Source organism: Talpa europaea (assembly GCF_964194135.1).
Source record: "Talpa europaea genome assembly, chromosome: 2".
NCBI lineage: Eukaryota > Metazoa > Chordata > Mammalia > Eulipotyphla > Talpidae > Talpa > Talpa europaea.
The window spans coordinates 94,706,150-94,719,970 of NC_140068.1; the positions used below are offsets into that span (position 1 = coordinate 94,706,150).

General features: G+C 40.9%; 1 protein-coding gene across 1 annotated transcript in view; it reads left to right on the top strand.

The window, feature by feature from the left end:
- The window catches only part of SLC26A8 (solute carrier family 26 member 8), a gene marked incomplete at both ends in the record, with an annotated part of 66,274 nt that overhangs the window by 39,518 nt on the left and 12,935 nt on the right, over nucleotides 1-13,821 (top strand). The window contains 7 exons of the mRNA XM_084259227.1: nucleotides 511-658; nucleotides 2,361-2,474; nucleotides 9,480-9,557; nucleotides 11,488-11,583; nucleotides 12,975-13,081; nucleotides 13,160-13,229; nucleotides 13,656-13,748. Of these exons, the coding sequence (XP_084115353.1) occupies nucleotides 511-658; nucleotides 2,361-2,474; nucleotides 9,480-9,557; nucleotides 11,488-11,583; nucleotides 12,975-13,081; nucleotides 13,160-13,229; nucleotides 13,656-13,748 (706 nt within the window). The remainder of the gene's footprint in view (nucleotides 1-510; nucleotides 659-2,360; nucleotides 2,475-9,479; nucleotides 9,558-11,487; nucleotides 11,584-12,974; nucleotides 13,082-13,159; nucleotides 13,230-13,655; nucleotides 13,749-13,821) is intronic.

Genomic DNA, 13,821 nt, shown 5'->3' on the forward strand with positions numbered 1-13,821 from the left:
TGATGGGGGCACATTAGGAATGTATTTGATACCACTGAGCTGTACATTAAAGTGGATAAGATGGTAAGTTTCATGATATATATGTTTTACCACAACTTTAAAAACTTGGGAAAGAAAACTAGAGGAGGGAAGGTATGGGATTAGAAGTAATGTGTATAAAGTATAATGACTAAAATTATGTCTTGAAAGATCTGAGTGTGAATAGAAGGTAGTTCATTTAGCTTTTTACCTTTAAAACATCTGTTTTAAGCCTGTTGCTTGGTGTGATATCAAGCAATGTAAATAAACCAATTTTCATCGATCTCGGTGGTTTTGCCTGTCCTGTTCCATTGTTATATGGCAGAAACCTGTTTTTGTAACTTTGACAGGCTGCTGCCTCAGTTGTGTGACTTACCTCTTATTGTTACTTTTATAAAAAGCCAGACCTGTTCTGTATGAAAAGGATGGCGTAGGGAAGGTGCCAGTAAATGATTTCTGTTATCCAGGAATAATTCTGCCATTTTATTTCAGCTTCCTGTTTCCTATAAAGCCAGATTTCAGCATTTTTCGTCAAATTATTTTAGAAGCCATCTCCTTGGCACTAGTGAGCTCCTCTCTGCTCATCTTTGTGGGCAAGAAGATTGCCTCTTTCCATAACTACAATGTCAATTCCAATCAGGTGAGAGGACAGATCTTCTGCTACTTCAATCTTTGTTCTCTAGTCTGAGCCTCGCCAACATGAAGACATGATTCTTCTGTGATCCAGTCTTGAACCACACTTTGGGCTATAGTTCCCAAAGGATTTTTTTTTAAGATCTATTTATTTATTTACTTACTTACTTATTTACTTATTTATTTATTTGTTTATTTATACAAGAATCGGAGTACAGGCCAGTTGCACGGGAGGGTGAGAGAATTCACCAGAGACAGAGTGGGGAACAGAACAGGCAGACTGAGGTAATACACTGCTGAGGGGAATAGCTGGCGAGACAGGAGAGGTCTGCCGCGCCATGTGGGACCCTGACTGGCCAGCTGGGATTGAACTGGCGCCGCAGAGGCTGTGGACAGCTTCACAGCGCTGCACTCAACTGCCTGCGCCACCAGAGGAGGACCTACCAAAGGATTTTTGAGAAATGTGGCAAACTGAAGGTTGAAGCCACTCTAGTTAATGTGAGTGCTGTTCACCTAGAGAGGATATGTTGTAGGGAGAGAAGAGGATAAAAGATGGCATCATATTTTAATTAAGCTAGCAGAATGTCCCTTTCCTCTGTATTTTATCTTCCTTTCACCAAGTCCTCAGAAGCCAAACATATACTGAGGCACAATAAGAAAAGCTATGGATTATCAAAACCATACTACTAATATAATTAAGCTAGTCTCCAAAAAATAGTTTTTGTCTTTTTTTTAAAAGATTTATTTATTTATTTATACAAGCACTGGGCACAGTCAGAAGCGCGGGAGGGTGAGAGAATTCACCAGAGCCAGAGCAGGGAGCAGAGCAGGCAGAAGGACCGAGGCACACTGCTGAGGGGAGCAGCGGGCAGCAGGAGAGGTCTGCGCGTCATGTGGGTCCCTCCTCTGGTGGCCGGGGAGCAGCCGGGGATTGAACCGGTGCTGCAGAGGCTGCGGGCAGCTTTGCAACCCAGCGCTCAACCGCTGCGCCACCGGGGAGGCCCTGTCTTTCTTTCTTTTTTTTTTTTTTTTTTTTTAAAGATTTATTTATTTATTTATACAAGCACTGGGTACAGTCAGAAGCACAGGAGGGTGAGAGGATTCACCAGAGCCAGAGCAGGGAGCAGAACAGGCAGACTGACGAAGTACACTGCTGTGGGGAGCAGCAGGCGGCAGGAGAGGTCTGCACGCCATGTGGGACCCTCGCTGGTGGCCGGGGATTGAACCGGTGCTGCAGAGGCTGCAGGCAGCTTCACAGCCCAGCTCTCAACCGCTGCGCCACCAGGGGAGGCCCTCTTTTCTTTTCTTTAATCTCTGAGTTTGGCCCAGTTCCTTGGAACTCAGAAGGGAAATATGGAAACAAGTGGATCCCACTTTGACTTTTAGGATAATATTGAAGGAAGGAAGAAAAATGATGTCATGTTTCTCTGTCACTCTAAGTCCCAGTGATTGTGTGAAAGAGAAAAATAAGCAAAAGTCTCACTTTCTCACTTTGAAATAGTGCTTTCCTTATGATCACTAGCTAAAATATTCAACTTAATCTAAAATCAGGTTATCATCCTTTTGCTCTAAAAATATTTTTATTTGAGGTGATGTAAATAGTCTTATCTTCATACACAGAAATATCAATATATGCACCTTAGTTTCAAACTCAAATTAGCATTTTTCGACAAATAGTAGGTCTTACTCCATTTTCTGTTTCTTTGTAGGATTTAATAGCCATGGGCCTTTGCAATGTTGTCAGTTCATTTTTCAATTCTTGTGTGTTTACTGGTGCTATGATCAGGACTATTATCCAGGATAAGTCTGGAGGAAGACAACAGGTATGTTGAAGTAGAATTTGATCTCTAATATATAAAGGTATTTATGTCTATTCATAGATCTATTCATAGAAAGGAATTATATTAGCTAAATCGTGTTGCTGTTTTAATGTTAATGTTTTTTTGGAAAAGACCTCTTGGAGGAATTTAGATTCCATGCTTGCTTTAATTTTGTTTAAATTTTGTCTTAAAAGCTATTTGTCCTTTGGAACAGGAAAGTCATTTTCTATAGAAGTATTCTATGCAAGAGGCTTCAATGTAGCCCACAAAAACCTATTTTTCCATGTAACATACATACCTAAAAGATAATATTTCAGGTAAACTAATCATCGCCTACTAACTTTTTTTTCCTATGGGCAGTTGTATTTTTGACCTAGATTGGAAAGAAATAAACAAATCTCTCCATCCTAGCAACAGGATTAGAAATTTTTCTAGTTTCCACAAACGGTATGGCAGCAGGCTTTCACGATAGAGTAGTAGATCTTTGTGTAGATGAGCCTAGGAATTTATGATTAGTCTACCTTTGTATAAGAGAAAAATATCTAGACCAGACTCTCTTCAGGTATTCTGAGTTAGTAAACTAAATATATTTGTAAGTGGAAAGGAAAGGGGAAATAGAGAATGATGGTAGAAAAGACTCTAAAAGCAAACTCTAATTGCAGGCATGAGATTTTGTAAATTCAATGTTTCCAGTTTTGAGTTGACTAGATAAAAGATAGCTTTACAACATGAGAGGTGTCCCATCACAGCTATGTAGCATGATGAAATGTCAAAGAACTATCGAACTGAAACTGGGGTAAGCCCAGGGAATGAGTCAAAGAAAAGCTTCAGCCACAGAATTATGGTTGGAGTCTATGGTCAGAGGCCGACGTGTCAGAACAATGACATTAAATTTTAATAGGGAACGATACAGTTGAAACATAAGATAAAAGCTAATAGAGTACACAGGGGCAAGAGCATGAGTCTAGAGTAAGATAGTGCCATATTGTTTTATGTGGAGTGAATTTTGTTGTAATAGAGCTCCTTCCAGACACATTATCCTTTAAGGTATAGCTCTATCCCACTGCTATTTGGCAGAAAGAAGGAAGTTGGGTTATATTAAAAAAAGAAGAAGGATGTTCTATGCAAGTGTGCAAAAACTTTGAAATCAAAATGAAAGATTTTTAAGAAATGTAAATGGTAATTCTAGACATTCATTTCTTTAAATTTATTTTTATTAAAATAAATGATACACATTCATTGGTGGGATTTTTTTCCCCACCACCATTCCTTGTGACTCCTTGTCCCTTTTCTCTCTCTTCTCTCCTAACCATGGAGGGAACCACCCTCAGGATGTTTGTTAATGTCCACTACTTTTTGAAAGTGTTTAATGTCAAATTGTCAGTTCTGTGAATGTCTAATATTTGCTCTTATCATTTTGACTTATTTTGCTGCATATAATTCTCACAAATTCCCTCCATTTGTTAAAAATGGCTGCATCTCACCCTTTCTTCTGGCCATGTAATACTCCATGGTGTGTATGTACCACATCATCTTGATCCATTCGTATGTTGAGGATTTAGGCTGCTTCCATGTCCTTTCCTAGCTATTGTAAGTAATGCTACTGTGGATGTCATGGAATATGTGGGTATTTTTGTTGATGGTTTCATATTCTGTGGATATGCCCAAGAATGGGATTTTTAGTTTTCTCAAGGTCAATCCAGATTGTTTTCCATGTGAGTGTCACTAGTTCACATTCTAGTGGCATAATAGGGTTCCTTTTTCTCCTCATCCTCTCCAGCATTGTTGGGGTCTTTTTAATATGTGCCATTCTCACAAGTATGAGATGATATCTCATTGTGGTTTTAATCTGCATCTCTTTTATTAAGATGAACATTTTTTCATATGTCTTTTGGCCTTCTGGATATCTTCTTTGGTGAATTCAGACTTTTTTTTTTTTAGCTTTTTGCAACATCTTTTAATTCAGAAGATAAGCATAATATAAATTCAGGGAGAAAAGATGCACACAGAAAAAACAAAATTACAATGTGAGGAAAATTAAGGGCAGAATAAGTAATATAAATTAACAGTGCCATGAATATTGCAAGGAAAGGAATGATGGAGGAACTGGGACTTTTGTGGATTTTTAAAAATTAATTAATTTATATATATTTTATATCATTGTTCATTTTTGTACAATGTTTGCTTTCTCCTCTCAGGTGTGGTCCCTGTAGAATTCCCACCACCAATTCACCCGTACACCATCCCATAGTCCCTTGTGCTCTTCCCACCCCTGTTTTGATCCCTCTTCCTCCCCCTCTCCTGCAGAATGTCTCTGATTTAAGCTGCCTGTTAATTTTGTTTATTTACTATTATTTTTTTCTGATCCCTTATTTGGTTCCCCTATAGTCCTCCTGTAAGTGAAACCATCAGATATTTTTCTTTTTCCTTCTGGCTTATTTCACTGAGAATAATCCCTTCCAGCTCTATCCATGTTGCTGCATGAGTTTCTTTTTTGATTTCTGAGTAGTATTCCATTGTGTGTATATATACCACATTTTCTTGATCCAGCCATCTATTGTTGGGCATTTGTGTTGTTTCCATATCTTACTTATTGTAAATAGTGCTGCAGCAAACATGGGGGTGCAGATATTCTTTTGAATGAATGTTTTTGTGTTCTTTGGGTAGATTCCTAAGAGTGGAATTGCTGGGTCATACGGTAGCTCCATTTTTAGTAGTTTGAGGAACCTCCACACAGTGTTCCATTGTGGTTGGACCAAGTTTGCATTCTCACTAGCAGTGTAGGAGAATTCTTTTTTCTCCACATCCTCGCCAACATTTGTTGTTTCATATACTTGTTGGCCATTTGCATTTCCTCTTTGGAGAAGTGTCTATTTAGCTCTTCTGCCCATTTGTTTTTTGACTGGATTGTTTACTTTGTTTTTATTGAATCCTGTGAGCTCTTTGTAGGTCTTTGTGATCCGCTTCTTATCAGTTGTATGAAGTGCAAAATTTTTCTCCCAATCTGAGGGTGTCTCTTTGTTTTGGTTAATGTCCCTTGGTGTACTGAAGCTTTTTAATTTGATGTAATCCCAGTGGTTTTTCTGTTCCTTCATTTGCTTTGGGGGATAAGTGTTTAAAGATGTTACTGAGATGTGTGTCATGTAGTTGGGTTTTTTTTTTTAAGATTGATTTATTTATTTATACAAGCACTGGGTACAGTCAGAAGCATGGGAGGGTGAGAGAATTCACCAGAGACAGAGCGGGGAACAGAACAGACAGACTGATGAAGTACACTGCTGAGGGGAGCAGCGGGTGGCAGGAGAGGTCTACGCACCATGTGGCACCCTCACCGGTGGCTGGGGATCGAACCAGCGCTGCAGAGGCTGCGGGCAGCTTCACAGCCCAGCACTCAACCCCTGCACCACGAGAGAGGCCCTGTGTCATGTAGTGTTTTACCTATATTTTCTTCTATATCTTTTATGGAGGTCTTACATTCAGGTCTTTTATCCATTTTGAGTTGGTTTTTGTGTATAGTGTGAGGTAGTGGTCCAGTTTCATTCTTTTGTATTGTGGTAGTCTAGTTTTCCCAGTACCATTTATTGAACAGACTGTCCTCATTCCATTGCATATTCTTTGCTCCTTTGTCAAAGATTAGTTTGTCAAAGATACTTGTGTGGCTTTATTTCTGGGTTTTCTACTTTCATGGAGTTTTGCAGGAGGGCTAGGAAGTGCATACATGGAGGAAGGAAGATAAGCTTCAGTTCAGCTCAGTGTTGCTTTTCTCCTATAGAACTAAGAGCCTGCCTCCAAGGCAGCCTCTGACTCTCCTGTTTTATGCTGCTGCACTGTTTTCTCGAGCAGCTCACTCCCTTACCATAGGCATCTTGCTCTGGTGAATGATGCTTCACAGGGAGCCATTTCCCTAGTGATGCTAGTAAGCCTGTTCCTGACACCTTGATGTGCCCAGTGTGAATTGCTGGGTCAAGCGGACAATGTTGCTGACCCCTGGCCCTCTATATTGAATCTACCCAGCCTCCACCCTGAGTTTCTGATGTGGACTGTCAAGGACCTCTGAGTTGCATTCAACTGTCTTCTTCCCATAGCAGTGGGGTGTTCTCTCCACACCTACCTTCTTACGGTTTTGATTTACTCTGCCTGAGAACACCCCCGCTTCTTCAAAGTTCCTCAGAAGTACAGGAAAGAGAAACTAGGTGCTGAGCCTCTTGTCATCAAGGGCCATTTTATTTTCTTTTATCTGGCATAAAAACCAGTTGCTTTCACTGGTTGCAGCAAAATCTCTCAGCTATTTCAGCCATGGCCTGAGCTTAAGGTATTGGCAGGCCCATGACACAGAGAGATGTGAAGAGCCCCAAACTTGTTGTCAGACTTTCCCCACTCCACCTTCCAGCACATCCAGTTTTGATCACTGTGCTTCTGGTTCTCTGTGATTGAGTTCCCTTCTTTGTTCTCTGTTTTCCAAGGACTGCCTCTTTGCCTTGTCCTTAGGATCCCAGGTGCTCTTAAAAATTAGCTGCTATAAAAGAAAGAATCATTAAAAAAGGAAATATGTTGTTTTCTTTTTAGAGGAAATAGGGAATAGAAAACCAAGATTTTGGGGTCAGATAGGTGGGTTAAAGCCATGCCTTCTAGCTGTATGACCTTTGTCAAGTTCCTTTTGCTTTCTGAGGCTCTCATTCTCATCTGTAAGATGGGAGAAGACTAGCTGTTCAGTTGTGAGAATTAAACTGGAATGTAACATCACAGTATCTTTCACTTGGATATTCCTATTCTGGGTCCTTAGTGGCCTCACTGGTACTTGACATGTCTACTGATGGAGCCCACTATTTATGGAGTGATTGGGGTGTGAGGGCCTGCCTGTCCATAGTGGCTGGTTGTGGGAACTCACATTGCCTTGAATCCCCAGAGAGAAGGAAAAATGTGTGTTTGTTTAAAAAAAAGCCTGGAAAAGTGATAGAAAATTAAAACAGGAAAGCACAATATGCATAAGATATAAAGTTCTACATGCTTGCTGTTTTTAGACCCTGGCACTGAGTCTGAGACTCTTAAGACTCATCAAGCCTCTTTCTAAGACACTGTGCCACCAAGGATGGTCCTCTGACCCTAAACCCCACTACTTTGGGTACAGTCAAAACAGAGGGGCACAACTTATTGGGAGATCTCTCAACTCCCTCTGAATGGCAGCAAATTTTATGGAATTCAGTGTCTGGTTTGTACTCCTTTTATTCTAGGTTTTATATAACTTATTTTAACATTTGTATGTCTTTGTTTCCTTAAAAATTATCAGAAGAATTTTGGAGGAAAGTAGTAGTTGAAAGGGAAAATCTGGATATATTTTCTTGCGCTAATCAAAGTGGTGTTTTGTTTTTAATTTTTCCTAGAGTGCCAACCCTTAAATTAGATCCAGCAGCAGGCTGGTGTGTATACTGGCAGGAGAAGTTTATGGTCTCAGTTGCCTGTCTCAGTTGTACAGTGTATAAAATGTTAGCCATTAGAACTCCTAAGTTTCAGTTACAGTGATCCATTTTCCTGAATTGTTCCTCCCACACTACTTTTACGTCACTCACCTTTCCCAAATCAGGATGCTTCTGTTAGCTGTGAATCAGCTGGGATGAGGAAAGAAGGAAGCAGGACATTGATTTCATTGCCGTATTTTCAGTGATGCAATTATGAGGCAATACCAGCAGTGAGTGGTGAGAAGAAATCCACTAAGAAGTTATCCCCTCCCTACGCTGCCAGCACCCAAGAAATAAAGGGGAAAATTAGACAATCATTGCTAAGGGTCATTTACTGGTTTGATTTGAGGGACTCTTATAGTTCTTGTTTGTATATGTCATTGTTTTGATATATAGTTATTTATAGCTTTATTCTCTATCCCTCTCCCCATCACAGTGGAAAATTACACTGCTTTCTATTATTTTATCTTCCTATTAGGAACTTAAATGAAAATTTATCAGTAGAAGAAAGAATGAGTTCAAGACTATGTCCAAAGAGCTTTGAGACTGTAAAGGGAACTTTACATAGTTTCTCCCAGTATTTGCCAAATCAGATTCACTCCTTACCAGGTCACACTGGGTAGTCAATGCAATTGGGATACAATCCAGAGCTGCTACAAGCCATGACTCATCTTTGTAACTTTTTGTGATGGTAACAAAGCAGAGCAAAACTGAAGTAGGAAAATCAGAAGTGATTATCATTGTATTTTTTTTTAAATATTTATTTATTTATTTATACAAGCACTGGGTACAGTCAGAAGCGCGGGAGGGTGAGAGAATTCACCAGAGCCAGAGCAGGGAGCAGAGCAGGCAGAAGGACCGAAGTACACTGCTGAGGGGAGCAGCGGGCGGCAGGAGAGGTCTAGCGCGCCATGTGGGACCCTCCTCTGGTGGCCGGGGAGCAGCCGGGGATCGAACCGGCACTGCAAAGTCTGCGGGCAGCTTCGCAACCCAGCGCTCAACCGCTGCACCACCGGGGAGGCCCTATCATTGTATTTTTAAGATGAAAGTTCAGTGATTTTAAGATGAAAGTTCAATGCAAAGCTATCCAAGCTCTAACAGGAGCATGAGGGGTGAGATATTCACTGGTATGGGAGTGAGATGGTTGAGATTTTAGGGCCAACAGTGAGGGATCTTAGTAGATTCCATTCTGAACTGTGCAAGAAGGGATATGGAGAGAATGCAAGTCAGATTTTTGGGAGAGCAGATTCATAGTGCAAAGCCATAGCAATAAAGATTCAAATACCTAAGATGATTTGGAACTTTTCAGAAAGCATTCGTGTATTCACTCAACAAGTATTTATTGAGTATTCATTATGTGTGCACCTTGACAAGAGCTGAAAATATTAGCCCAACAAAAATGCACTTATGCTGAATGGTTACACTAAACTCCTTTTAAGAAAAAAAACAAAAAATGGCATGCTTCTCACCAAGCAAAAGGCCCCAGCCTCAGCTGGAGACAGGGACCAGTGCATTCCTGATGGTCTCTCTCCAACCGGCTCTGTCTCCTCAGTTTGCATCTCTGGTAGGCGCAGGTGTGATGCTGCTCCTGATGGTGAAGGTGAAACACTTCTTCTACGAAATGCCAAACGTAAGTAGAACCGATCAATTTACTGAGAGAGAAAGACTGGCTTTCCACATTGCATCATGGTGGGGCATTTTCCAAGGAGAACTGCAAACTCAGCTTATCAATCGGGGGTTGCCTCAGCTGACCTCTAGCCCCTTTCCTTTAAGATAACAGTATCTGCCTCACAGGATGGGGAGGTAATGTGTATAGAATATTGAGAATACTGTTGAGCTTCTAGTAAGTGTTCAAGAAACACTGGTTATTATTGTTATTATTCTCTTTCTCATTAATCTTTCTTTTGTTGCTAAAGCTATACAGCAAGGTTTATAAGTAAGAATTCAGTTTAAAACGACCAAAATAGACTTCAGATGCCAGAACGCCCATTACCAACCCAGGCTTGGAAGCTCATTGCACATTCATGCCATCTGTTTCCTACACTGTTTCCAGAAGGCCTTGTTTTGCATCCACGTGAACTCAATCCCTCTCTTGCAGCTACACTGCCTCTTGGTTAGCTCACAATACTGAAAGGCATGGTCTGGAAGTTGAGTTTTAACTAACTGTGCTCAGCTAGGATGCCCTATGTACTTGGGTGCCACTTCTTCCATTTGGATGAGACCCATCACCTTGCACTTAGAGATGTCAGAGGCATGATTTCTTGGCTATAATCAATTTGTTTTAAGTTGGGATATAGATCATTGCTCAGAGACCATAATTTCCTCTTAAATTTCCTCCATGTTCCTGTTAGCCATTCTGAGAGAGTGCAGTGGGAGATGGGAGGAGGCGTCACTTCTGGGGTAGCAGCAGGGCCATATGCTAAAGCTGGAGAAGTGGCAAAAGTTATCCACATCCTCTGAACACATCCATTCCACCTGGTGAATATCAGGTATCAGTCAAGCAGAACCACCTCAAGGCTGATGCTGCCCTCTGCTCTCGTGACTCAGGGGCCTTGGAACCCAATCATGGAATCTGTGTGTCGAGGGTGGGATTAAGCGTGTGTTTATCATACAAACAATCCTCTGATTACAGCAGAAATCACGTGGGCAATTTAGTTTCTACAGTGTGTTGGAGCTATAACTCGTGGAGTCTATTTTTGGAGGGTAACTTTCTAACTTAATTTGAACACTCATATTTTCTCTTTATAGCTAAAATAATTAGAATTTTGTCAATGCCAAACAAAGAAAAATTGGTCTGAATTCACTGAAGGGAAGTGGCAAAAGTTGGTAGCATTTCCTTGTTATAAATATGGTGAGAACAGAACAGCCCTCGCTTTTGGCTAAACATGATAGATCACATTATTTTTACAGCATCTAGTTTAGGACATTTCTGGGTAAGATACAAACACAGCCTGATCAGTGGAATAGTTGAATTAGTATAACAGTGGACTGTGAGACTCAAACTATGAATGAGTCCTTCCTTCCTTGAGAGGCTGTAGATGACTTGTTGCAAGGAGTACTTGGCTGGGCATCCACACAAGCATCTCAGCTTCTTAGCAGGGGAGAGTCAACACAAATTTTGAAAAAGAGGATACAAAATAACATACTCAATATTGTTCCAATTTTGTGGAAGAAAATATAAAACATGTCCTGTCCCAATGTTAACAATGGTTATCTGCTAGATCATGGAAATCAGGCATAAGTTTAACTGTTCTTTACATAGCTAGTATGTTTTACCTTAATATTCTGAAAAGTACAGATTTTTTTCTGCAAAATGTTTTGTGAAAAGATATGTTCCCTCCTCACATTCCTGGCCTTAAGCTAGAAATCTGGCAAAATTCCTATGAAGGCAAGTGTATGTATTTGATTAGACAGTCAGTGGAAGCAGAGACATGATGTTGTTACGGGCTATCAATACAAAATATCCGTTGAGGTTGACTAGCTTTTTGTGGTTCTTTGTGAAAATTTGGGCATTTTACCCCCAGAGGGAAAGCAAAGCAAGGTTTCCCTTCTCTTCACAGGCTGTGCTGGCTGGTATTATTCTGAGCAACCTCCTACCCTACTTTGAAACCATTTATTATCTACCCAGTCTGTGGAAGCAGAGTCAATATGACTGTGTGAGTACAGAGGCACCGGCTGAAGTAGGGCAGGACAGAGGGGAGGGATCGAGAGAGGGAAAGATAACAAATGAGAGATCAGCCACAAAAGAACAGGCAGGACTGGCAACTCTTTGATGCCTAGGACTCTATTTCTGCTTAAAAAATGGAGTCACGGTTGTTAGGGCATAAAAATATTGTGACCTCATTCCAACTATGCAAATCAAAGAAGGGGAATGAAGTGGTTGTGGTTACATACAAATCTGGTAAAAGAAAAAAAAGTTTGTTACACATTGCATATTTGAAAAACTTTTAATCCAGTTAATATGAATACTTCCCAGCATAGGAGAGACAAGTCCTAAAAAAAGAAGGGGTGCCTTGCCAGGCAGAATAACTGACGGAGCATCCTCTTTTTGCCTGGAGCACAAGGCTAGAGAACATAAATAGGAAAGAGCTAGAAATAAAAGATAGGAGATATAAGGTGATGAGAGGACAAGGACCCAGTGGAGGCAGAAAAATATGAAAGAGAAGAATTTGGGAGCTGGTCTCTGAGGAGCTAAAAGGGATGGAAGCTAGTGCACAGGTTGACCTTCTGGTCCTGAAGGGAGAGTGAGCTCTTCCAAGAGGACTGAAGAAAATGAGGGAAAGTTGAGTGAGTGTAGTGTCTAACAAGTGGTAGGTAGAAGTAAATATTTTTTAAAGATTTATTTATTTATGCATTCAAGAACAGGGGTACAGGCCAGAGGTGCGGGGGATGAAAGGATTCACCAGATGAAAGGATTCACGGGGGAACAGAACAGGCAGACTGACTGAAATACACTGCTGAGGGGAGCAGCGGGCGAGTCAGGAGAGGTCTGCTGTACCAAGTGGGTATCTCCCTGCCCGGGGATCGAAGTCATGCTGCAGTGGCTACAGATTGCTTCATAGGTTGCATCTTAACCCCTTGTACCACCAGGCCCGGAAGTAAATATTTAAGGGAGTTTTGACCTATCTTCTCCATGAGAATGAAAGTTAAGTCACCCACTGGGGTGGGGGTTTGAAAAGGATGTTAAAAATCCCCAATAATCAGTGTAGATCTTAAAACAGCCATTACCAGTTGGTGAGTGTTCTGGGTTGCTTTGCAAGTAGTATTTCTTCCCTCAACAAAGCCTATAAAGAAGATATAAATTAAATAGCACTATTTTGCACATAGTGAGGATAGTCAAGAGAGAACTGAAGAGAGATGACCAGGTACGCATCAAAGAATTGCTAGACGGCTTTGGGCCCAATCATTGGTGAGGAAATCACTCCACAGGGTGTGGAATTTGTTCCCTAAACCCCAGGTGTCTGGAGGGAGGCGGTGAAGGTGAATGGAGGGATAGGTCTTCAATTCTGTTTGTGTTTATGGTTTTCCTTTTCCCCCTTTTCCATAGGTTATTTGGGCGGTGACATTCTTAGCTTCACTTCTCCTGGGACTCGATCTTGGACTACTCATTTCAATAATGTTTGCCTTCTTCATTGTTACCGTTCAGTCACACAAGTAATTTGTCTCAGGTAATAGATTAGCCATGTCAAAGTAAGGTAATTGTGACCTAAAGACAAGTGCATTTCCTTTCAGAACTAAGATTTTCCTCCTGGGTCAGATCCCTAACACCAACATTTATAGAAACATCTCGGACTATCGGGAGGTAAGAACCTAAATAAGTCCCATTCTTTTGCCCAGGGATGGGGTGGACCAAGCCTGCTACTTAGTTTTTCTACAAAAGTCCCTCTGTTGCTTGCTGCACTACAGATGGACATTTACAAAGATGTGGAAAGTGATGTATGATGGTAGAAGTGAGTAACTTAGTTAGGTAAACCCTCATAGATTGCAGCCAGTCAAGTGTAATATTTAATTGTGTTGTGTATGAAGAACACACACAAAAAAGAGACAACTGAAGACGGAGGGAAAAATAAGAATGCAGGAAAGGCAGGGGGTAAAATAGGAGGAAGGAGTTTGCTAGTTCTTGCTTGTTACAAAAAAGAATATAGACTCCTCAAATTCAAAAGATTTTTTTTTCTCACTGCATAAAAGAGTTGAGAAGTTTTCCCTCAACTTTGCATTTGTGTTGCAGATTACGAGCATTTCTGGGGTAAAGATCTTCCAGTGCTGCAACGCCATTACCTTTGTAAATGTTCACTACCTAAAGCACAAGCTGCTGAAAGAGGTGACGCTTTCCTCACCTGCCTTACTCCACCTGCCTCCTTCCCTCTCCTCAAGCATGCCTCTCCTGTACCACT